We start from the raw sequence: 26,158 nt of genomic DNA, 5'->3' as shown, positions 1-26,158 counted from the left end.
CTTTAATTTCAAAAGAAGACTAAAAGGTTTTAGCACAACTGAAAACAATAGAACCATCATGTGGTAACAAATTAGTCATCAGTCCACAGTCTTCCTCTTTAAAATGACATAACATGCATAATGGTCAACTTACATTTTGCTTGAAGAAGTTTTTCCTATCCCTGTAGCGCTTTCTGTCTCTCCACATTCTGACCAATGACTGGAGCTGAAAAGAAATTGGTGAACAAAATGTTATTAGAAATTACACACACACACACACGCAGAGTCCAAACAAAACATTCTAACCAGAAATGTGTTGTCTTGAGACTACAACTACATGACCAAACAAACCATAGGAGACACTGCACGGTTGAAACAGTAACGAGGAAATCATGCGTTAGATGAAGACTGAAAGACTAGCAAATTAATCCACTGACCTTGACAACAGCAGGCAAGTTGTCCCTCTGGAATTGACGCCTCTCCTGGTAGGCTTGCTTCTGCTTGCTGCCTCGCCAAAATGCCTGTCAAAATACAATCACTGTACAAGGGAATCTCCCTTTTACACCCTCCAAACATCTAAGAAAATTAGGTCTTAACACTTTCTACCCCAGCTATGTTGACCAAGTTTTTTTTTAGATAGAGCCATATGAGTGGGTACGGATATATCCGTACCTGGGAGACAATGAGTTAAAAAGAAGGGAGTCTTAAAATGGGGGTATATTTACAAAGAGCATAAACAGAAAGTCTGAAAAATCAGGGTCTTAAATTGAGGAGAAGTGGGTTTCAGAAGACTTCTGCAATCTTGAGCTGACTGCCTGCATTTCCCTTGCCAGAGTATACCCTTGGTGGTTTTTCAGACTTAAGGGTTTAAATTCTACCATCTGCTTTTCTTTCATTTGTATTCATTACATATTTTGTTAATACGGCTGTTGCATGGGTTTTCAGCAATGTTGAGATTAGATGTGATTCAAATTTTATTTTTAAGGTTTAAGACCCTCATTATCAGATGAAGAAAACATTAACACATTTGTTTCATTTACCTTTTGCTTACATTTTTTTTCTGTTGAGCTAACATTTTCAACACACCTGTATTTTTGTGATGGCAGGCAGCTGTTCAGACAGGTACTGCTTACGGTCGCGGAAGGCCTTTCTGGCGAGGTACCCCCGGATGTGTGCTTGCACCCGCACAATGAAGTCCTCGTTGGCTATAAACAGCATTTGTCTGTTGTGTTCCACCGTCACCTCAGATACAACTCCCTGGAAAATGCACAATAAACCTATGACAGCTGATGGAATATACGTATGCTCAACAGGTATACATAATCAAATAATGAAGGCTTGCACTGAAAAGGGCCAAAGTGTAAAACGCTTCCCCCTAAATGTTGAAATTAAACAACATCATCTCAGAAATCTCTTGCATGTTTTTTAAGTGACTTTTCTGTTCAGAAAAAAAAATACGCAAGAAAAAAATAAAGCAGTTTGGTTTCCAAAGGTCATTGGCATTAATTTTAATGGTACTACATTTCAGAACAGGCCAAATATTCAAAATGTGTGTTCATACAGGCAAGCAAACATTTCCTACCACCTCCTCCCTCACACAAACCTGAAAAAAATGCAAACAGATGGTCTTACTCTTGCTCCCTCTCTCTTCTCTCTCTCATTTTCCTAAATGACTTTCAGTGTCTGGATCGTTACCTGAATTTCGTCTTTTGTGAGCAGCGAGAAATCTTTGGCCACATCATCTCTGCGAGTCCAGGCATACTCCTCTGTGTTGATGTTGTAGAAAAACTTGGAGCCATCTTTTACACGGTTCATCATCCATCCGCTGCCACACTCACCTGGAGAGAAAAATAACTCACATTGTCAGGATAGAAGGGCTGAAGTGGCTTTTATGTTACACCAAAAGAGTGACCTGGGAGTGGGTGTGGGGAGAGGGGGGTGGGGGAGGAGAGAGAGAGAGAGAGAGAGAGAGAGAGAGAGAGAGAGAGAGAGAGAGAGAGAGAGAGAGAGAGATGGCCATAAAGTGTCAGCAATTTTCAAAACTTTAAGGCAGTCTTTACTTATGTCACCATGAAATGGTTTGGCAGCTCTGCGGGGGAAAAAAAAAGAGGCACATTTTTTCAGCAATTTAAAACAAGCTTCAGCGGCTATTGATGCCGAAATGACCAAACGTTTTGCTCGATTTGAAATAAATGTCAGCGTTTAGCCTACTGTCGATGCCAAACAATATCCCTGTAAAACCATGAGCATGTTCACCAACCTGATGCTGCCTTCTCTTCCAGCAGATGTTGGAGCTTCTCCAGGTACGTGGCGCCACATTCGCTCTTCACACCCTGCAAGCGGGCGTCACCTGACAAAGCCACTACCAGGGCATCAGAATCTTCAGCCTTGACAGCTTCATTGGCCGCCTGTATGCCTTTAGACACTGGGGAAAAGAAGACAGACTGTCACTTCGTTGAATAATTCATTTTCTCTATTTGGTCTATAAAACTCTTAGTGCACTGTGATGTCTCAATAACTTAAATAATAATAATAATAATAATAATAATAACAAGTTTTACTCAACCCTCTGAAGTTGGGAACAAGAGATTAGCACTATGGCCATGCTGGGGCGGGGATATAGCTCAGTTGGTAGCGCGCTGGATTTGTATTCAGTTGGCCGCTGTCAGCGTGAGTTCGATCCCAGGTTCGGCGGAAATTTATTTCACAGAGTCAACTTTGTGTGCAGACTCTCTTCGGTGTCCGAACCCTCCCCCTGTGTACACTACATTGGGTGTGCACGTTAAAGATCCCACGATTGACAAAAGGGTCTTTCCTGGCAAAATTGCTTAGGCACAGTTAATAATTGTCTACCTATACCCGTGTGACTTGGAATAATAGGCCGTGAAAGGTAAATATGCGCCGAAATGGCTGCAATCTACTGGCCGTATAAAATTTCATCTCACACGGCATCACTGCAGAACGCCTAGAACTGTACCCACGGAATATGCGCGATATAAGCTTCATTGATTGATTGATTGATATAAAGCATTTTATTTCATTCTTGCAATATGACACTCACTTTTGACACCCTCCTCTGCGTTACTGTTGGCATGGTCCACTGTGGACTGAATCTCTTCCAGCCACAATACTGCTGCCTCATCTTTGGTGTTCTGAAGCAAATGTACAACACTGCTCACAGCAAACTGTACGTAATGATGCATGAAACCAGATTACAGATTGTGCCATGCTATAGAGGAAGGCGGGAGGAGGTCCAGAGTATTTCTACTGTGTTTACTCAGATTATGATTGTGACTGTAAGTGTAAGCGTGGGCGTGTGTGTGTGTGGAAGGTGTGTGTGTGTGTGTGTGTGCGTGTGGGTGCGTGTGCATGTATGATTATGCTTATGTGTGCACATTTTTCTCACCATTTGGTTATTAAGACAGGCAAGAGAAAAAAAATCTAGGGCAAATTATGCGAGTGTATGTATGTGTGGATATCTGTAATCCGGGTTTAGGCTTCAACAGAAAACTATCTATCCATTTCGGATTTCAACAGAACACACATGACATACATGTTTTTTGGGCTATTCAGTGAAAATTACAGGACTAATGTCACCCCACCCCAAACAGACATCTGCAGAGTCCAAAATCATAAAAAAGAGACATAACACGCATATCAATGGGCGGTTCTGGTGAGGTTATGCCCTGGTAACTGGACTCTGGACTCTGGAGCCACCTAGCGGCAAGATCACACAAGAAAGGAAAAAAAACTTGCATTGGTCCCAAATAGCATATCGGTTTGGTAACGGTTCGTGTGTAAGTCGTGCATTTTATATGGTAAACAGACAATGGTCGGTTCTGGTGAGGTTATGCCCCTTCTTTCTTTCGGCTGGTAACTGGCGCCACCTCGCGGCAAGATCACAGGAGTTGTCTTGCGTTATCACCCCAGAAGCGCTCATTAACACAAAATCGCACACACTGACATACACCATACCTCTGCCTTTTTGTCTTTCTCTTTGGCCAACAGGACCTGGTAGTGTAGTGCCTGCAGAGGATCAATGTTGCTCAGTTTTGCTGTTCGCAGTTGCAGCGCCGCTAGCGTATCGTTCTCGTCTCCCTTTTCAATTGCCTCGTTAATGCTCTTGATAGCCTCTATGCCTGTAAGCCCATAGGTCATTGTGAGAATTACAGACATCAAAAACATTAAAATTTCAATCTCATTAGCATAAAGGAAAAAGAAAGGGTGAAAAAAAGAGGGTGGTGGAAAGGTATTCTTTTATATGAGACCCGAATATGATATACTTTTATGGTCATTCATTTTGCCGCGCCACATTAACATGGGTGGGACTGAAAAATGTCATGAATCCTGAAGAATTTTAAGGGGGGGGGGGGGGGGGGGGGGGAGGTCTGGGGGCCCCCAGACGCTGAAGGATTTGTATAATTAATAACAAAAAAACCGTCACCACAGACATTACGAATCCGGATTTCCGGCATATACCGAAACAATCCCACCCATGCATTAACACTATTGTGACTAGCATTGCCACGGCGTTAACGTCCTGCCTGCCCAAGCTTGCCACCAAGAAACTTCCCAAAAAACAGTAACTGTAAAGAAATCTGTCTAGCAAGCTTGAATTAAGTCCAATCACCACCAAATTTTGTGTACTAATTAAAAAATGGATGCCCAGTTCAGTCGTGCTATTTATAAGTTTGTCACGCGATTTGTTTTAGCAAAGGGGGGGTGAAAGGAGGATAATAATATTTTGTGTTTTTTAACGTTTTTTTGTGTGTGTTTTCTTTTCCACTGCTTTTTTAAAAGTTATTTTTTAACAGAAAGTATTATAAATAATTTTATAACCAAACAAGGTGTAAAACCTATGAATTAGCTGAAATATTGTTAAAATTCTACACAGAAATAAGGAGACAGTACAACAACAAACAAGAAGGGCAAAGCCCATACGACTCACATGCTTGACCTTGACAGCAATGACATCATACACTAAGAACTGCTTTACACATTTTTCCTACCAAAATACATGTGACCTTGACCCAAGGTCAAGGTCATCCAAGGTCATGCAACACAAAGCTGTTAATTCAAGACATAGGAAGTACAATGGTGCTTATTGGCTCTTTCTACCATGAGATATGGTCACTTTTAGTGGTTCACTACCTTATTTTGGTCACATTTCATAAGGGTCAAAGTGACCTTGACCTTGATCATATGTGACCAAATGTGTCTCATGATGAAAGCATAACATGTGCCCCACATAATTTTTTAGTTTGAAACAGTTATCTTCCATAGTTCAGGGTCAAGGTCACTTCAAAATATGTATACAATCCAACTTTGAAGAGCTCCTGTGACCTTGACCTTGAAGCAAGGTAAACCAAACTGGTATTAAAAGATGGGGCTTACTTTGCCCTATATATCATATATAGGTGAGGTATTGAATCTCAAAAACTTCAGAGAAAATGGGAAAAATGTGAAAAATAGCTGTTTTTTAGGCAACATTTATGGCCCCTGTGACCTTGACCTTGAAGCAAGGTCAAGATGCTATGTATGTTTTTTGGGGCCTTGTCATCATACACCATCTTGCCAAATTTGGTACTGATAGACTGAATAGTGTCCAAGAAATATCCAACGTTAAAGTTTTCCGGACGGACGTCCGGACGGACGGACGTCCGGACGGACGGACGGACGGACGGACGGACGGACGACTCGGGTGAGTACATAGACTCACTTTTGCTTCGCATGTGAGTCAAAAACAAGCAAATCCCGCATTCACTCACAGCATCCTGACTCAAATGAAACAAAACTGTGACATGACTCACCAAATGATGTCTAGGTAATCCATATTGAATATAAGTCACATTTTCACAACAAAGTCCCAACTGTACACCTATGAACATTTCCAAAAGGATTAGGAGGCTCCAGCCATCCATTGTTATCAGTGCTGCCACGCCCCCCTTGCAACTACACGATTCGAAGATCCATGCAGTACCACCCTACCACGTGTAGTTTGCCGACTCATACTAGCAACAACAGGACTGTTTCTTCCTCAATATCACTGCTATTATCGCTTTCTTGAGGCGAAAACAACACGTCGGAATCATGATCTACAGAATCCTCAAGATCAAACATCCGGAGAATCTCCTCCCGTGACAAGGCTCGCCTTTGATTCATTTTTTTTGTTCGAAAAAACCACTCAAATCTTCTCTAATTTGCACATGGAGGAAGAGTAAGTCACGTGTATCAAGGGAAACAACTCAATTTATTGCAAGCTTCAAAAACCGGGAAGCAATCACGAGTCGTGTACCTTGTATGTCTGTTACTCAAATAGTCACTTCCCGTCCGTGGGCGTGTCAGCGCTGTTACTAATTTAGTCACCTCCCGTCGCGAAAGTGTTAAGATCAAATTCAACAGATTCTCAGATACGTTCTTTTATTTACCTGATAATTATGTGCCTGTCCATCGCAAGGGCCATTTGGTCGAGGTACGTGTGAATGTTTGGCTTTGTCCAAAATTAAACGTTACATAAACTAACTTTTCTTATTTTTTTAATTCTGTGCTCAGAATTGCAAAGAGTCAGTCAAAAGTACAAAGAAGAAACACGGCGACAAAAAGTTATCTTACGTTCTTGTTCCTCCTGCACCTTCTGATGAACTGTCCCAATGCAGTCCACAATGTCCGCATGTGTCAGCAATGGGTTTTCACTCTGAGGAAGGAAAGACATTGCAAGATTATGATCTGCTGACTATAGCAAGACCTAAATGAAATTGTTCAACAAGGTTCTTTTATCTTGATTTGGATCTGGTTGCCCACTTGGTGATGTTCATGGGGATTTTGTCACAGGAGCCGACTTCAGCTATTTCGTGACGGGTGGTGTGCGCATCGCCATTAAAATCAAGAGACTTCTTCATATGTATTTTGTATAGACAATTCCTTGGTAACAAGTAATTGAAACATTCAACGTCTCAATTAATAATCACATTTGTGAACAGTCTGCTTACTAAGGTCACTAAAGCAAGACCTAAATGAAGTTTTTTTTTACCAAGGTTCTTTCATTGGAAACTCCTTGGTGACAAGTGAAACATTCAACCTGGTCTCCATTTTAATAATCACATTTGGAAATACGGGGGTAGTTGAATCAATGAATATCTTTAAAATTCTCCTGCTAACATTTTCTTGAGTGGTGGACCATGTCCAGAAAATGTCACACCAGATTATATGACTAGTTGAAGTTAAACAAGCAACCGCATACACACATACTGAGACAGTTACATGACTTGTCAAAGTACACATGCTCTCACACTTTCTCTCCTACTACCCCCCTCACCACACAGTTATGTGATTTGTATAAATACACACACACTTTATCTCTATTTTTCTCTACCCCCCCTCCCCCCAGTGACTTGCTTAAGTGCACACATATCCTTCCTCTCTCTTTCATTGTCATGTTATATGTATAGGTTACAACACGAGTGGTTTTTTATATGGCTTGTATTTCAGTCAAGACCCAGCGGATGAATATCATCGGGAGACACGAGCCTTTGGCGAGTGGCTCTCGATTGATATTCCCGCTGGGTCTTGACTGAAATACAAGCCATATAAAAAACCACGAGTGTTGTAATCTGTATATCCCATTCTACCATCAAACACAAAGTGTAGACTACTAGCGGCACTGTTGCGATCTGTGGAGTGTGAAACAGTGTTTTCAGCGAGACTTGGCCTTTTTGCAACCTTAAACTAAGTGACCGTCGCTGAAAAAATAAAACGAATGAGTGCATCTATAAGTACGCGGTAACACTACTTTCAGACCGTTTAAAAGCTTTAAGTAAAGGTTCATAAGTTGCAAGAAAGTAATGAAGTCGTATAGAAATCCATTTAGTTGAAGCGCACAATTCTTTTGCGTTTCAGGTCGGCGGAACGGGGAAACCGGTTTGGCCCCCATTTGGCTTACTCGACTCGATTCAGAATCGATTCCACGTTGTTTTTTTCGAACGCATTATTATACAATTAGTCTTATTGACAGAGAAGCAAATTTTAGGGAACACATATGTAGATTTAACCATTTGCTCCCTATTTGAAATGTATCTACATGTTTTGCGAGTGTGTTTGCATGAACCTAAACTGGTATGGGTGCGAGGAAAACAGGACCCAAGTCTGTCACCGCCGCTTGATTGCATTTTGAAAGAATATGACTGGATTACGGAAAAATACACACATGTTAAGTTCTTAGATACCTTCATCGCCAATGTGGACTTACTGCAGAGCCAGGCAAAAGAGTAGACTTGCTCGCAAAACACGTGAAACAGCTGATGATAGCGAAGCCCAACCGTGCCAGGTAAGGACGGTCTGACAGATTCTCAAAAGTCGTCTGCTAACGAAGCAAGGGGAGGGTACTCGTGTTTTTGTTTTGGTTCGCTAGCATCTGGTTATCTTGTAAGTTGAATGTTCGTTTTTTCCCACCTGCATTGCTTTCATAATGAAAGAAACGTTTGCTTATTGCATCTCATACATCAGATCAGTTCTGAGATTCATTTTTGCGTGCAACTGATATGGTTTTCTGAGCCGTGCAATACGATTTTGGAACTTCATACAAATGTGTCACATTGTTCGGCGCGAGGTCAAAGGTCGGGAGCAAAGTAGTTCTTCGCCCAAATCGGAATCTGCACTATCATATATTTTTTTGAGTCCATGATGTATTTATTGAGCTATAAAAATACAACATATATACCCATACTGAAGTAACAGAGACAAAGAAGGGAGGTCATGGGATATGAAGTCTTATATCGCGCGCGTATCTCCAGACTCGGACTCAAGGCGCAGGGATCTATTTATGCCGTGTGAGATGGAATTTTTTACACAATACATCACGCATTCACATCGACCAGCAGATCGCAGCCATTTCGGCGCATATCCTACTTTTCACGGCCTATTATTCCAAGTCACACGGGTATTTTGGTGGACATTATTTTATCTATGCCTATACAATTTTGCCAGGAAAGACCCTTTTGTCAAATGTGGGATCTTTAACGTGCACACCCCAATGTAGTGTGCAACGAAGGGACCTTGGTTTTTCGTCTCATCCGAAAGACTAAGCACTTCAACCCACCACCTAGGTTAGGAAAGGGGGGGAGAAAATTGCTAACGCCCTGACCCAGGGTCGAACTCGCAACCTCTCGCTTCCGAGCGCAAGTGCGTTACCACTCGGCCACCCATTGTCCATCCTTCCTCCCCTCCCCTCCTTCCAGTTCAGCCAACAAAACACAACCTACCTGCGTTTCTGCCTTGGTGGCCTTGTGCTCTGAAAGAGCTGACTGGTAGCTGTCAGCGTTGTGTTCCTCCACTTCGGGCAGGTGGGCCTGGGGGTCGCACAGAGAGGTGTGGGTTGTTTGGGGGTCACCTGCATCCACTGCCTGGTTGATGGCCGCCACTGCGTTCAGTACCATAAGTGCTGCTGCAATTTCATCGAAGTCAAGCTCTTCCTGTAAAGACCAGAAAGACTTTTTAGGTCAGTTTTTCTTTGACCACTGAGGATCTGCTACAGTGGAGCCCCCATTTTGAGACCTCCCAATATCTAAAAAAAAATCAGGTCTTAAAAAGGAGGGAGTCTTAAAATAGAGGTAAATATACAAAGGTTATGAACAGAAAATCTGAGACAAGATCTTGAAAGGGAGGGAGTCTTAAATTGCCGGATCTGAAAAGGGGGCGGTTCCACTGTAGTATCATCAATTTTCAGTGAATGTTGTGACAAGCTAGAATCTTCACTCGTAATTATTGGGTGCTTTATCTGAACCATGCAAATGTCAATTAGATCGTCACATACCCAAAAGGCATTTTTCAATAGGGATAGGGAGATGGAGGGAAAAACATAACACACTTCTATTGCTTCTATATGATTCAAACACCTTCAGTTGAATTTTTGATCTTGGTGCTGATTTGTAAGTTTTCAAATTCCAACACAACCTTCCTAAAAAGCTACACCTAACCCAGCACTCAAAGACTGAATCGTTCACAACAGACAAACCTGTTTTTCTGCCTTGATGCTAGAGAGTTCCTCCAGGTAAAGTGGTGCTGCAAAGTCGTAGACCTGAGGGAACTGTGCTGAAGAGTTCTGCAGAGCCTTTAGAAGCTCTGCTGGGTCCTTGGTACTGATGGCGGCGTTCACTGCCTTCACTGCTTGGGCCTCTGTCAACAGTAGGAGGAAGATAATCATCAAAGTACACAAGAAAAGCAAACAGGAGGAAAGTAAAAAAACAAAACAAAACCAAAAGCAACAAATAGAAAGAAACTGAAAAAAAGACTAAAACACACACACGCAGGCACACACGCAGGCGCACACGCAGGCGCACACACACACACACACACAATCAGCAACTTGTAAAATGAGCATCAAGTCAGTTTGAAGTGAGGGAGAAGAATAAGAAAATCTTTACAAAGGACAACAAAGAATTATTGTATTCAAACCAGCCTGTATTTAAAACGCAAAAAAACTTATAAGCTGAACATGTACATTGAACAGTTGTAAAGAGAACATGAAATAAAGACAAGACAGTCACTTCACATAACCTTCAATTACAAGCGACAGATGGTTACAATAATGAATAGCAATCTGTTTTTCCTAGCAATAAAAGCAGCTTTACTCACTTTTGTATTCTGCGCTGGCTTCCAAGTTTGCCTGGTTGATAGCTTGCTGGAGCTCATCTTTGTCCAGATGAACATCCTCCCCATTGTTGTTGTTCTGATTGCAGAAAAGAACACAGTAAAAATGAATCAGTAAAACAGATTAGAAAATGTTATATGCACAGTTTAAAAACTCCCCCTTATTGTGAAGTAAACATTAAATTTGTGCAAAAGCTCGACAATGTGTAAGTCAATTGTGCAACCATTTGCCATAAATTCAAATTAAGTTGGGCATCACAGTGATGTATTTATATGCCATTGCAGTTGTTTAAAGGATGGCTGTGTCTGGAGGTAGTGAAACAGTAGAACCAACTGCCGAAACTTGCTACATAAACACTATTTTCAAACTGTAGTCAATATTGATCTCCATTTACTCACAAGGAAGACCTTTTCGTTTGAACTCCAAAATAAGGGACCCCTGATGCAATTGCTTACAAATACAAATGCAGTGAAGGTTTTCACCCTTTCATGTCTACACACTGCCAAAAGAAGTTACTTACTTGGTTTCTTTTAATCAAAGTTACGGATCTTTCAAATACCACAACCAGACTTAAACATGAAGCAAGCAAGCCGACAAACATTACATGTATTTCCAAACCTTCTTGAGTTCTCTTGCTTCAATCAGCTTCAAGGCGTAGAATTCCACATTTTCATCTTTTACATCCTTTAGCCCGAGAGCAGAAGACTTGAGAGTAGCAAGAAGAAGCGACAAGTCTCCCTTCGACAAGGCATCATTCAGCTTTTCCAAGGCAATAGATGCTGCAACAAATAACAAAGCTTAATAAAAATGCTGGGAAATGGTATCATGAAAAGGGAAGTATCCTTTACTAAAGTTACTTTAATATTATGAAAAGTAACGCATGTTGAACCATTTACAGTGTTGTTTCCAGGCTTTTGATCTTCGGTCATTTACGCATACTTTTTGGACAAGAGTCATTATTCACAACATTCTTCTGCAGCAAGGATATTTTGACATATCCAGCTGACCTATTGCCCCCTGTGTCTGGTAACAACACTGCATTTACTTAAAGACTCATTCATCAAATATGATTTTGGGCATATATATCTCTGGATCAATGTCTTATGTTGGACTTAATCTTTCTGGTAATCAGAGGAAGTCTAATGAACGTCTATAGAGTGAAGTACATGTATAATCAAAAATAAAATATTAAACGCATAATTCTAACACTGTAACAGGTTTAACTTCTTGTGCTCCTCTGTTGTTTACTAAATTACATGGCTTTGTAAAACATGATAATGAATAAAACACTATTTAAACCAATTCTTTTAAACTATTACATGTATAACGCTTTACAGTTATGAAAAAAATTAATACAAAATAAAATAAAATAAATGAGAAACAAAGTTTGCACTTACTGTTGACTTTGTTGACGTTGCCCTGAATTTCAGCTTGGGTCAGCAGCTCATCATAGACATCATGGTCATAGCTACGCTCTGGGTCTATGCTCTGAAAACATAAAATACAGGTATCAATAGGTGTCACACTTTCATCAGGATCACCTACGCCAAAATATGTAGTTAATCTTTAAGAAAAAAAGATGCAAAAGTCAAATAAATCCTCAAAGCATTGCTAAACATTTCCAGCAAAAAGAAATTGCCATTGAAAGCTTGTTGTTTATCTATTTTTGTTTTGTTTTGTTTTGACAATTGACATTTTCAACATTATTCATGTCTAAAAGAAGTTGCCAATATGATGAAGAAAAAACTAATCCCACAAAAAACCGACTAGCAGGCATTAAGAACAATTTCTAGTGATTGCAACTGACCAAAGGGTCATCAAAGTCATTTTCCCAAATGTTGAGATCTTCTCTACATGGTCTGTAATATTCTAGAAGAATCTAACATGCAAGTATAACGGCTTGATCCTCTCTACAAAAGCCATCACCCCCTTAATTTGCTGTCATAGAATTGTTTTAATCCATAAACCACCCTGTTTTCGTCTGACTAATTAATTCTTCCATCAGCCCACCAATTATTTAAAGTGTATATATATGCCAAGCACACTCAATTAATCAAATTGACAAGAAACCAATTGTTAAAGTGTTACCAACTTTGATGAAAGATTGCTATTGTATGTTCAAGTCTAAATAAATGTGAAATGAAGAGTGTACAAGTTGTGGGAAGTGAATGGAGCGGCAGCACATCTGATGGAATGGCAAAGGGATTTGTACATAATGAACATTCATGATGCTATCAAAAGTTTAACTGGGTGATAAACAGAACACAACTTTACTCAAAACACAATACAGAAACCTACCTACTGTTTGAATGGAAAAACAAAAACAAAACACTACTGTCTTCAGCAACAACACTGACAACATATGGTTATCTCCCCAATCAAATCAAATGTTGTCACTAAATTTCAAAAGAGTCATGTTTTCAGCTTCAATTAAAATACACACATTCAACATATAACAGCTAGTGTCTTCCAATCATGTAAACTTTACATAATGCAATCATAAATATCCAATACAAAACAGTGCAAAAAAAGTTGTTTAATACAAAGCACTCAGTCTTCACCAAATCACTTGTTGATGTGATTGTGAGCATCATATGCTGTCCCTTTAGCAGCTACACAACAAATGGTTCAATCCAATGCATGCAACATTAATGCAACTCAGATGATTTGCAGAAATCCTATCTCTGAAAATAAGGTAATTTTCTAGACAGAGATTTGTGTGCAATGTTATTTTTAACCAAATCAGGACAGCATCTGTCAAATTCTAGAACCACACACAAAGCTCACAATACCAATCTAGTGAGGAATGAAAGCATGAAATGCCAGAGACAGAAACTATTAAAGAAAAAAAAAGCTATGGTATTCAGTGTACAACAAAAGCTTGAAAACAAATCACGATAAATTTAACAAGTCGCGTAAGGCGAAATTACTACATTTAGTCAAGCTGTGGAACTCACAGAATGAAACTGAACGTAGTCCGCCGCTAGTGCAAAAGGCAGTGAAAGTTACGAGCCTGTTTGGCGCGGTAGCGGTTGCGCTGCACGTGCTTCATAGCACGCTTTACTGTACCTCTCTTCGTTTTAACTTTCTGAGCGTGTTTTTAATCCAAACATATCATATCTATATGTTTTTAGAATCAGGAACCGACAAGGAATAAGATGAAATTGTTTTTAAATCGATTTCGGAAAGTTAATTTTGATCATAATTTTTATATTTTTAATTTTCAGAGCTTGTTTTTAATCCAAATATAACATATTTATATGTTTTTGGAATCAGAACATGATAAAGAATAAGATAAACGTAAATTTGGATCGTTTTATAATTTTTTATTTTTACAATTTTCAGATTTTTAATGACCAAAGTCATTAATTAATTTTTAAGCCACCAAGCTGAAATGCAATACCGAAGTCCGGCCTTCGTCGAAGATTGCTTGGCCAAAATTTCAATAAATTTGATTGAAAAATGAGGGTGTGAAAATGCCGCCTCAACTTTTACAAAAAGCCGGATATGACGTCATTAAAGACATTTATCGAAAAAAAGAAAAAAACGTCCGGGGATATCATTCCCAGGAACTCTCATGTAAAATTTCATAAAGATTGGTCCAGTAGTTTAGTCTGAATCGCTCTACACACACACACACGCACAGACACAGACACACACACATACACCACACCCTCGTCTCGATTCCCCCCCTACGTTAAAACATTTAGTCAAAACTTGACTAAATGTAAAAAGAACAAAAAAACAACACACACAAAATAATGTTGACAAAGTAAGCAGAGTTTCTTTCTTTTCTTCTCAATATGAAAATGCACACACACATTTTAAAGATATTTAAATACTAATCTCAGATAAAAGTATCGCTTCAGCTTTGGGTGAACAGCAACAGTTAAATTCGTACATATACTGTACACCATAGGATGTATTAAACGCAAATGGTAAGCTCTGTTAACATAATATGTTGTAAAATGGTAAAGTGTTGTATCCACAAGCACTTTGTAAGTGGTTTCAGTAAGAACAGATGGATGATAATGCTCTCAACATTAAGGTTAGAAGCAAGGGATTCTGATGACAATCATGCTGTAAAGTCCACCAACCCCAATAATAACAATATTAATAATAATACGAGAATTTATAACGCGAACATATCTCACCACAAGCCGACTCAATGTGCACAAGGAACACACATTCACAAACACACATACTGTAAAAAACCCAAAAACTAATGGAAACAGCTCATGTACAAGATGTACAGCATTTCAAACAGGAACACCAAAGGACTGCATACACCACTGGGAAAGTACTCCACCAACAAAATACATGACTGCATGCTGGATAAAGCAAATTTACCAAAGGGTGAGGGTGAAATGATTAGATTTGTCCGAATATATTTTCCTTGATTCTCATTCATACTAACAGCAGGTGGAGAGACAAAGTTTGCCAGCGGACTGTCTCCTCCTCGATTCAATTGTGCCATCTCGTGTGAACCGTGGAGAATGAGCGATGGATTTTGAAGTTTCTGTGCCAAGTGCTTTATTTCTTCCAGCTAAGGAGAGCCAGCCATTAAAGAAGTATAAAAAAGGTAAGAAATCAAGCCTTCACAAAATAGCCCAAAATGCCAGAAGAAAGAAACATTACTGAAAAAAGTATGTTATACACTCTAAATCAAAGAAAGAGAGAGAGAGAGAGAGAGAGAGAGAGAGAGAGAGAGAGAGAGAGAGAGAGAGGAGAGACTCAGAGACTCAGAGAAAGAGAGAGAGAGAGAGACTCAGAGAGAGAGAGAGAGAGAGACTCAGAGAGAGAGAGACTCAGAGAGAGAGAGAGAGAGAGAGAGAGAGAGAGAGAGAGAGAGAGAGAGAGAGAGAGAGAGAGAGAGAGAGAGAGAGAGAGAGAGATACATTGAAGACCTCAAAAAAGTCTAGAAAAAATCTGGGTCTTACAAGTGAGGAAGTCTTAAGGAGGTACTTTATTATGTTACTAACAGAAAATCAGGGAAACTAGTCTTGAAAGGGAAGTGATTTCACTGTATAATGGGAACATTTCAAGGAAAAAGTAAATCTGAATATCATTACATTGTATAAAGGACCATTCAATGATTAGTCTGGGGAAACATATACATGTAGTGACATATATCAAACCACTGCATTCATAAAAATCCCAACAAAACACGAACATTTGTGCGTTAGTAAAAACATTCTGTGTCAAAACAGTCAGTGGACATGCACATACTGCAATTTGCATGAAAAAAAGACAACCCCAAAATCTGTGCTCTTTTGTTGTTGCTAGTGCATGTTTGTTTTGTAAAGCTGATCTGCAGTGCTCTATAAAAAAAAGTGCAATTCTTAATGCAACTGAAGTTACAACAGAATTAATGTTCAGGGTTACCACTGTCTTAGGAGTGGAGAATATGTCTGACTCATTTGGAAGATCCTGTAAATGTTTTCAAAAAGTAACATTGTTTTGACCACAGTTTTGTAATTTAGTTTTATCTTTTATATGCTGCTTCATGATTCTTAACACACTATATCAACTGTATCATCTAACTTAAAAAAAAAAGTTGCCTTACTTTTACATGTGGCAGATTATTCAGCACTTAATTAAGCTATAAGTAGCCTAAATAACACCCTGAATCACAGTGTTAGAGTACTTGTTGAAAACACAGAGAGAGAGAGAGAGAGAGAGAGAGAGAGAGAGAGAGAGAGAGAGAGAGAGAGAGAGAGAGAGAGAGAGAGAGAGAGAGAGAGAGAGAGAGAGAGAGAGAGAAACAACATTTTGTGTACAGGTCAAAACAGAAAGGAAAATGCAGAAGAAAAAGGAAATACTAAACCAAAAAATACATAACTGAGCCCTCACCCTACTTTTCAGCCCACACCTGAATATATTTCAAGCAGAACTATGAAAAAATATACATGTATGAAACAAACAAAAATTGAAATAAAGAAGAAGAAAGGAACAAACTAAACAAGCAGAAAAAAAGCACCAGTCACCTTGACCTTGCAACTGACCTTGTTCTTGGCGTTTTCAGCCTTGACCTGCTTGGCACTGTAGAGTTGGTTTTGTAACTCCTGCTTGACCTCAGGGTCCAAGTTGACCAGCATGGCTGAGTGGTTCTGCAGAGCTGTGAAAGTATCCTCTGCAACTTGCTGGTCAATGGCCTCGTTGATTGCAATGATGGCAGCATGTACTGTTGACATACAATACAATACAATCCAATACAATATACAATACCATAAAACTTAATAATCTCAAAATGAGAAATTACATTGCAGTTGACAATTAACACAGTCATAACACTGCTCCACTGTGCATGGAATTGAAAAAGTCTGAATATGACTTATGGTTCCAAAATAATGTAGGTAGTAATTCAGACTCTGAGAATAAACCCACAAAACTGCTTTGAATCATTTTCATTTTTTCTTTACTTTATTGTCCCATTGCTGGGAAATTCGGGTCGCTTCCTCCCAGTGGAAAGCTAGCAGCAACAGAGTCGCGCTACCCAGGTGTCTGCGTGTTTAGGTGTATTCAGCCACCTGCACTTATGGCAGAATGACCAAGGTCTTTTACGTGCCATTGTGATGACACGGGGGTGGGACATGGCTTCCGTCTCTGGGTCTGCACATAAAGTTGACCCGTGTCCGTCCCGGCCCGAATTCGATCCTGCGACCTTCCGATCACAAGTCCAGTGCTCTACCAACTGAGCTACCGGGCCCCCTGTATCGTTGTTTTGGGGCTCACATTAAGTCTGATATCAGCCAAAAGTCTGAAGATTCTCATATGTTTTATTATTTAAATGTGTTAATTATGTCTTCAAAGACACAAATTCGCTCACAACACTATAATTAGGGAAGGAAAAAAATCGCGATTTTCTCAAAATGGCGTCCTTGAACATGGTCCGGTTGTAACTTACTTAACTTCCGCAATTTTTTTCACACAAACTTCTTTTTGGTATCAAATTAAAGCTTATTAAATGCAGTTTCCAGTGATATGCATAACTCCAAATATCCAAATTCCGACTTAGGCCCCCTTTTGTGAGAACGGGTCACATATTTCATTGGTACATGTACATGCAATGAAAGGACACCCTTAGGATCATTAAAAAGTGTCCCTATGTTGCAACTGGCCTGTCATAACAGATATATTCTGGTCAAGATAATACTTTTAATAGACACATTCAGGGGCAACAGAATGTGTTTTTTCATGGGAGGTGTCCTCTCATTAGAGGAGCCTTATATATATATCAAGTACCACTGTAGTAATAACTTTCGTTACTGACAAACATAATGCTCAAGATACTTCTATCTGCTGCAATAAAGTCCTCTCCTTTTACCAAACAGTTCAATCCTCTTTTTCTAAAATGAGCAGCCAGAATTCAACGATCACCTTTCTTTTTATCTATTACACAAGGGGAGCTCTTCAACCAATCTCAATGCATTACCACATAATCTGAATCATGGTAACATCTGGCATTTTGACAAACCACGTCATAGAATACTAACATTCTGAGGGGCCTAGGTGGATTTTGGAAACTGACAAAATAATATCTGGTCGATCATAAAATAGCAAGATAACCTCATACTGGACTTTTGAAATGACAAAATAACAGTGATATTGAAGCATATGTCAAGCCTCATTAGTTAAAGGTAGACTAAATTTGCCAATAAAGCAATTCATACTTACATGCTGCCTCATCAACTGACATCTGTAAAACAAACAACAGAGAAATGTAAACTTCTACAGTATTTAAAGTGCATTTGCATTGAAGCTGAATTATGAAATGTGGTTAATATTACCGCAAATGAGATTCTTTTCTGTAAAATCTTCACTGAAAAAAAGTTCTATAATGTTTTTGTTCTTACATGTGCGTGAATGACTGTGTACAGATGAAATCTTTTAGGTGCGTGTACGAGTGTGTGTGTGCATGCCAAATATTTACAGATGAAAAACAATGACAATCCACAACCAAATACACTGCACAATGCATAAGTGCTTTCTTAGCATGTCTGTTTAACAGTGCTGGACTTCTATATAATTATCTTTTGAACATTTTATTTCAAAAACAACCACAACAGGGTATTCAGCTGGTATTTCCTTGTTTTCACTACCTATTTTATTCATGTTTTTATTATTTAGTTAGTGGAAGAATCTTTTGTGATGTATGTTTGATGGTGTATGCTTTTAATTAAGCGTTGCTGACTATGAATGTAGATGTAAATGCTTGTATAACTGTGTTTTAATTTTAAATGTGTCAAGCGCAAAGAGCATAATTGTAAAGTTATGATGTTGCGCTATATAAATGCTCATTTATTATTATTATTATTATTAACAGTGAACTCTTCAACCATCGTACCTCATTGGCCAGAATTCCACCAATCTTGCTGAAGGCAGGCATCTGAATTCCATATTTGTCTAGTTCCTTCCGCATGGCACTGATCTCCTCCTCTGAAAAAAAGCAACATGTGCCCATTTACATAACATGCAGTTCTACTAGTATAATACACTAAACAAAGACTCACTTGTAACACACACACACAACCATGCACTCACACATATGCACGCACGCACACACACACACACTTGTACACACACTCACAAATGCAGGCATACACACACACACACACTCGCATATAGTAATACAGTGGCACTTGTGATAAAAGGACATCCTTTACACCAGCCAAAAGCATCCTTACATTGCCGATGGCCTGTCATGAACAGGTAGTGTAATATGTTCCAAGATAACAGACACATGGGTTACAGAAGGTTTCCTTTCCTGGGAGGTATTCTGTCATCAAAAAGGCTTCAAATTGCAGGCGCCCATTGTATAGTTTTTTTTTAAGTATAAATCAAAACTTGACTAAATGTAAAAATGCACTTATCAGGCATGGGAATTGAAAATTGTAATAAAAAGGCTGAAAATGTATAACTGAAGACGCGAAGCGTCAAGTCGACGACGCGAAGCGCCTAGCCTTACTAGGGGGGTCCGGGGGCATGCCACCCCGGAAAAAAATTCTCCAAAGAACCTAGATGGTGCAATCTGGTGTCATCTGAGCTCCAAGTTTGCCATTAAATTCTGTTTTTAGAATAGTTTTTAGTACCAATTTTTGCTTTTTTGAAGGAAAAATATATATACATGTATTATATGGTTTAAATTTGTTAAAAAATTGATCTGTTGAGACAAACAGGAAAATGTAACTTGTAACACAATCTGTGCAATCTGGTTTACTTTCAAACATAAAAGTTCAAGTAACTGAGGCAGGCGGTAGCAGTGCGTGAACAAAGTACGGACAATTTTCGCGGGCTTTTGCGCAAAGGCAAAAGTAACCGGTGCTTTTTTTGTGTGCATCCCCCTTTTATTTTTTCGGCGGACACTTTCGCTTTTTCGGCGGAACAAAAAAAAATTTCAACGGAAATCCGCCGTTCGGCGGACAATTCCCATGCCTGACTTATTCTTCGTTCAAGTCTGAATATAGTGGAACCCCCCCTTTTATTTTTGAAGACCCCCTGATTTGAGACTCTTTTTGAAGACCCAGTGATAAGGTGATAATGTGATATAATTTTTAAACAGGCAATGCATTGCTTCTATTTGTAGGCTTATTTTAGTAAGTGTGTGGGTACAATGTTTGCGTGTAACGATATGATGTGAATATGCGATGCGAATGTTACTACATGCATGGTTGATTGATTGACTAATTGATTGATTTTACAGACACACAGTCAAGCTTGTAATTTCTCTTTTAGAGATGAATAAAGATTATTGTATTGTATTGTATTGTATTCTCACAGATTTTGTTGTTTATAAGTTTAATATAACCTCTGCAAATTAACCCTTATTTAAGACTCCCTCCTTTTTAAGACCTGAATTTCTCACATTATTTAGGTCATAAAATGTGCGTTCCACTGTAGCACTCAGTAAGCAACCCATTAAACCAAGTTCTTCTGAGAAAAAAAAGAGAAGAACCATACCTGTGAAGTTTATCTTTCCATAGAGATCCTGTATCTGTGGAGCCAGACCCAACTTGAATAGGTACAGACTGGAAAGCAAACACAGAAACAAGTATGTAATACACAACAAAATCAAATAACCAAGCCAGCAAGCAAGAACAAAAAAGCTGTTTTGACACTGTTGGATATATATAAAGGTTGTGGAAAGAACTCTATATATATGGCAAAATGACAGAATGTCCCAACAAATCTGAAACACCTCATGATTATGTAATGCGCCTTTTATGCCGAGTTCTGCCTTTTACAGATTTGTGGCAATCCAATTAACATTAACACTAAAGTAACTAACACTTTATTCCAGATGAAACATATGACTTCTCATTGCTGCCCCCCCCCCCCCCCCCCCCCCAATCCCATGCAGTTATAAACAAAATGAAAACTAAGAGGGGAAAAAAAGAGAAAAAAGAAGAAAAAATGAGAGAGAGAAAGAGATCACAAAACAGACAGTGAGACCAAGACAACAATATCTACAGCCATATTTCTTCTTTCCTGTGAGAAACAGATTTTGCCAAGACATTTTCCTGTGAAGGCACAATACCTTTGTGAGCAATTTATCTCTGTCATACACGGGATAATTGAATGTTACAAAGCAGATAGCTTTGGATTATTCCTCTGCGCTACAATCATGTATAATGTATTAGCCAAATTGCACAACAAACATCCATAATGCAAAGGTCAAAGTGGTTGCTGCACCGCACTGTGCAAGAAGATCAATACTAATAAGCTAAAGGGGAATTTACACTGAAGATGCCTGCCCTTAATGAAAAATGTATAGCTGTGTGTGTGTGAGCGTGTGTGCAAACGTGTGTGTACTTCGTTTAATTGCTTTTACAGCTCGCTCTCGTCTTGTCTGTCGTTGTGAGTAAAATGAAGGGCATGCGTGCATGTGTATGATCAGCCTTCAAGTGTTTTTTCCCTCCTGATACATTCTACCATTGATTTTGGAACATCAGCATCCTTTTCATACACACCCCTTAAAAGAAACCATGCTTGATTACAACAGCTGGCATATATTTTTCCATTTTGTTGTTAGCTTTCAATACCAAGTGTGTACTTTTATAATTATCTCATTTCCATTGTTCTCTTCTTTGTTCCTTCCCCACAGACTATAAATAAAGGTAAATGACAGAGGGGAAATGCAGAGACAGAATCAAGAAAGAATGGGGGAAAAGTGGAGAGCTTGTCCAACTTTAAGCTTATTTTAATGGGTGACAAGGTTATTTGTGCTGTTGATGTTGTTTCATTGTCATTGTTTACCTGAGGGCATGGACACAGTAGACCGCTCTAGGCATGTTCTTTCTGTCGTAAATGTCTGTTGTTTCTGGGTAAAAGATCTGAAAGGAGGAAAATTGCATCATTGAACATATCAGTCACATTATCAGTGAAAAACACCTTTCACGCATTTCTAAGTCTTCAGTCAATAAAAATGAAGTACAGTTTGGTTAGATCAAACTAAGTCTAGTCACCACATCAAGTCAAGCTGAGCAAAGAAGAAAATCATCACACCCAATCATCTAATGATCTCATTTAATCAGCAAGGCTGACAACGCCCTGTTATGACACAATGTTTTACCAAAGCAAAGACCAGGACAGGTGTTATCCCTAAGCCTACCCTGGGTATGATGAGATCTTATCATACTACCGGTCTTGTCTACAACATCAAAGCCACCCACCTTAGGCAAGCCAACATCCTCCATGGCTCGTAACCAGTAATTGATGTTGTCTGTGTGTCGGAAGTGAAGACCTCTGCTCTGAAAACCAAACCATCACAAAAATCTCGTGTAGCAATTCTTGAAGTGGATCCTTGCATTCAAGACCTCAACAAATAGTTTTAAAAATCTACAAAATCAGGTCTTAAAAGGAGGGAGTCTTAAAATGGGGGTAAATTTACAGAGATTATGAACAGAAAGTTTGAGAAAATACGGCCTTAAAAGGGAGGGAAGTCTTAAAATGGGGGTAAATTTACAGAGATTATGAACAGACAATCTGTAAAAGCAGGGTCCAAAAGGGGAGAAGTCTTATATTGGGTGGTCTTAAAAGGGGGTTCCACTGTATCAACTCCTACAGAGATCTGAACCTGTTACCATTCAACCTGCCTACCAAGATGAGTGTTAAAAAATATGGCAATACTTACAGGAGCATCTAATGAAAGATTAGAAGCATCTTTTGAGAGATGATCGCATCAAGCTGTGCTGAATCATTTTAAGTCAACCTAAGATAAAGGCAGTGAAGAAACAAACAGACAAACAAACAAACAAAGCACAACACACAAGCACCAAAATCAAAGCAAAACACTGAGTCCTTGAAAATGCAATGTGACCTTACAATTGCAGAAGCACAGAATTTACTTTTTCACTCACATTGTATCGGGTCTGATCTTTGTCATATATTTTCTTGAGCGGCACAACATTTGGGGCGAAGAAATGTCCCAGCTTTCCAAGATAAACCCCATTTCGCAGCCCCTCCTCAAGTTCTACGGTTGGTGGCAGGTCCTCATTGATGCAAGCTTGTATCCAACTGAAACACACAGGAAATAGAAATTAAAATCCTTCAAGTTCAACGTTTTGAATTCGGTTTGTAACGAAACTTGAGTGTATCATTATCAAGCTAGATGCAGTTTTTGATTTCTAGTCTGACTGGGCCACAAACAATTTCTTCTTCAGCGTTCCAGACACTCTGGTGACGTGTTAGCTCGTTTGCCCATTTGGGTTCCCCACACTATACTCTGAGAGCATAGTCAGCTTCAGTCCACTTTCGTTGGGTAGGCATGCAGGGTATTTTCGTGTTTCCATAACCCATTGAACTCTGACATGGATTACAGGATCTTTTCCGTGTGCACTTGGTCTTGTGCTTGCGTGTACACACGAAGGGGGTTAAGTCACTAGCAGGTCTGCACATAAGTTGACCTGGGAGATCGAAAAAATCTCCACTCTTAACCCACCAGGCGGCAGCGACCGGGATTCGAACTCACGACCTCCCGATTAGGAGGCCGACGCCTTACCACCACGCCACAGCGCCCGTCTGGCCACAAACAATAAAAGTATGTGGTCTGTTTATGTGGAATGTACCTCACAAGGTTTGTCTACAGAATATAGTGGCTTTTTTCTCTCTCTATCGTAGAGCCTAAGCTTGTTTCAGATTGTGGCATAAACTGATTTATTTCACAAAGAAGAAAAGAGTGGAAGTTAGAGTACGTTACTGTGCGCATGTTCCTGACACATTTGTCATTTTCATGGACGGGCGCTGCGTGGCGTGGTGGGAAGACGTCGGCCTCCTAATCGGGAGGTCGTGAGTTCGAATCCCGGTCGCTGCCGCCTGGTGGGTTAAGACAGGGATCGCGTTTACGCACGATTTTTGCGTATTTGACGCATTTTAAAAGTCGCTGACGCGTTTTTTTCGCCGCGCCGCGTAAGCCATACGCAAAAATATTGTAACTTTTTCTTGTCTTCACGCAGCGCTTTTGCTCTGACTTAATAATCACCCGATCCTGAAACTGACTATAGGGCTCGAAAAGTGACGACACACATGAAATCTGCGCGTCAAAACTAAAGTCCGTTTCTTTTTGCATCGAAGTATCGCAAACGAACGTAACAATGTCTTGTCGGATAAAGAAACAGACATTAGCTGCTCTCCCATCTCGCGCTTCCAAAAGGCGGAAAGTGTGTCTAGTCGTATTAGAGCGGGAAACAAACTCGCAAGGCCCGAAGGTTGGAGACAGCAGGGGTGTTATTCGACAGGCGTGCGCGGAGTTCGACAGGAAAACTCGCCGTATTTAGGTAAGGAGTGTCTTTAAGTCTTTCGTGCGTGTTTTGTTTGTGTCTGTACGTGTTTTCGTAGTACGCAAAAATATTGGTCCGTGACGCGTTTTTTTCGTTTCGTTGCGTATGACTTACGCGTTTTTTAAAAAGCTAGCGCGATCCCTGTTAAGAGTGGAGATTTTTCCGATCTCCCATGTCAACTTATGTGCAGACCTGCTAGTGACTTAACCCCCTTTGTGTGTACACGCAAGCATAAGACCAAGAGCGCACGGAAAAGATCCTGTAATCCATGTCAGAGTTCGGTGGGTTATAGAAACACGAAAATACCCAGCATGCCTCCCCCGAAATCGGCGTATGCTGCCTGAAAGGCAGGGTAAAAACGGTCATACACGTAAAAATCCACTCAAGCTAAAAACATGAGTGAACGTGGGAGTCTAAGCCCATGAATGAAGAAGAAGAAGTCATGTATGCAGAGCTGAATGTTGTTGTTATGATACTGTTCTTGTTGTTGTAAAAATAATACCACACAGTTACAATCAAATGTGTTATTTTCTTATGAAAAAGGGAAACAAAGCAAACACAACTCAGCACTGAAGCCAAAGAGTTTATGTCTTGTACATATTCTCCATTACTACAGAAAAACAGGTCTACTGTAAGTGTAAAGTTTCAGAATAGAACATCAGCCCAAAATGTCAGACACGCACATCAGTTCCCCTCAAATATCTGGGTTACAAAACATTCAAGAAAATGTTTGCACGAATGACATCCGGGACTGATGATGAAATACAAAAACAGATTGGAGGAACAAAAATCAATGAACGGTCTAATTAATTGTCATTCAAGACTTCGGTGTGCAAGACAACCTTTGTCTACTCAAACACAGTCCCTGTCAAGAAGTTGGCAAGGGATACTGAAAGAATTTTGCTGTCTAACCATACCTAATACCCCCACCCCTTAATCCTTGCAGCACATAGCACTTGCACACTGAAACAGACACACTCACGTACATGCACGCACCTCCACACACACACACACAATTGGTCATGTAAGGCTGAACTGCTAGAATAAACCACCTCTCAGCAAAAATAAGTTGGGCAGAACACTGGTATGGCTGTTGTGCTATTTTGCATTGATCTCAAACTTAAATACAGGTGCCACTCCTGAACCATTCAGCCTATTCAAAGCGCAGATTATGATGCTGAATGGCTGTCAACTGGAAATAATCTGTACCACAAGCAGAGTCATTCTGCTTGTCAGACGATATGAATAACAATTTGTACTAACAACGGCTCCAACTCACCCCTACATCATTCTTACAACGCCTCCAACTCACCCCTACATCATTCAATCAGTGCCTTTGCTCACCTCACCTTTTTTTCTCTCCTGTTCTACTGTGCTTTACATACATGAGTCCTGGGTTTAGCCTGGGAGAAAAAGGCAATAGGACATTTGTCCCACTCAACCAAATTCGGATGGAACATAGTCGAAGCAAAAGGGTGCAATATGGTGCCATTTGAGAATTAGCCGCTATATTGTGTTATCTGTCTGTGTGTGTGTGTGTGTGTGTGTGCGTGCGTGCGTTTAATCTGATGTAAAGTGTACATTTGGTGGCGCAGTGGTACGTAATCTCAATGCGCCCTTTGACGCACTGAAGGGAATTGTGATGGGACATTTTCAGATTTAATGTGCCAATGGCGCAGGGCATACTAGTAAATGAAACCCTGTGAGTCATACATTTATCGGGCAGTAAGTTACTGGTGCAATAAAGTTAGAGAAA

General features: G+C 39.8%; 1 protein-coding gene across 3 annotated transcripts in view; it reads right to left on the bottom strand.

Moving 5' to 3' along the window:
• The window catches only part of LOC138982157 (ras GTPase-activating-like protein IQGAP1), a 92,414-nt gene that overhangs the window by 24,292 nt on the left and 41,964 nt on the right, over nucleotides 1-26,158 (bottom strand). For 2 of the 3 annotated variants that reach the window (XM_070355391.1, XM_070355383.1), the window contains exons 3-23: nucleotides 22,984-23,140; nucleotides 22,297-22,374; nucleotides 21,881-21,957; nucleotides 20,585-20,652; nucleotides 18,972-19,063; nucleotides 18,302-18,323; nucleotides 16,630-16,808; nucleotides 15,042-15,170; nucleotides 12,022-12,112; nucleotides 11,243-11,403; nucleotides 10,609-10,702; nucleotides 9,989-10,149; nucleotides 9,237-9,446; nucleotides 6,592-6,673; nucleotides 3,955-4,118; nucleotides 3,041-3,131; nucleotides 2,240-2,404; nucleotides 1,675-1,817; nucleotides 1,066-1,236; nucleotides 417-500; nucleotides 134-205 (exon numbers count right to left, since the gene is read on the bottom strand). In XM_070355391.1, coding sequence (XP_070211492.1) covers nucleotides 134-205; nucleotides 417-500; nucleotides 1,066-1,236; nucleotides 1,675-1,817; nucleotides 2,240-2,404; nucleotides 3,041-3,131; nucleotides 3,955-4,118; nucleotides 6,592-6,673; nucleotides 9,237-9,446; nucleotides 9,989-10,149; nucleotides 10,609-10,702; nucleotides 11,243-11,403; nucleotides 12,022-12,112; nucleotides 15,042-15,170; nucleotides 16,630-16,808; nucleotides 18,302-18,323; nucleotides 18,972-19,063; nucleotides 20,585-20,652; nucleotides 21,881-21,957; nucleotides 22,297-22,374; nucleotides 22,984-23,140 — 2,491 coding nt within the window. The remainder of the gene's footprint in view (nucleotides 1-133; nucleotides 206-416; nucleotides 501-1,065; nucleotides 1,237-1,674; nucleotides 1,818-2,239; nucleotides 2,405-3,040; nucleotides 3,132-3,954; nucleotides 4,119-6,591; nucleotides 6,674-9,236; nucleotides 9,447-9,988; nucleotides 10,150-10,608; nucleotides 10,703-11,242; nucleotides 11,404-12,021; nucleotides 12,113-15,041; nucleotides 15,171-16,629; nucleotides 16,809-18,301; nucleotides 18,324-18,971; nucleotides 19,064-20,584; nucleotides 20,653-21,880; nucleotides 21,958-22,296; nucleotides 22,375-22,983; nucleotides 23,141-26,158) is intronic. The other variant, XM_070355399.1, reaches the window with a different exon arrangement.

Source organism: Littorina saxatilis, linkage group LG1 (assembly GCF_037325665.1).
Source record: "Littorina saxatilis isolate snail1 linkage group LG1, US_GU_Lsax_2.0, whole genome shotgun sequence".
In the NCBI taxonomy this organism is placed as follows: Eukaryota; Metazoa; Mollusca; class Gastropoda; order Littorinimorpha; family Littorinidae; genus Littorina; species Littorina saxatilis.
The sequence above is the reverse complement of the archived record's forward strand: the minus strand, read 5'-3'. Positions and strand labels throughout refer to the sequence as shown.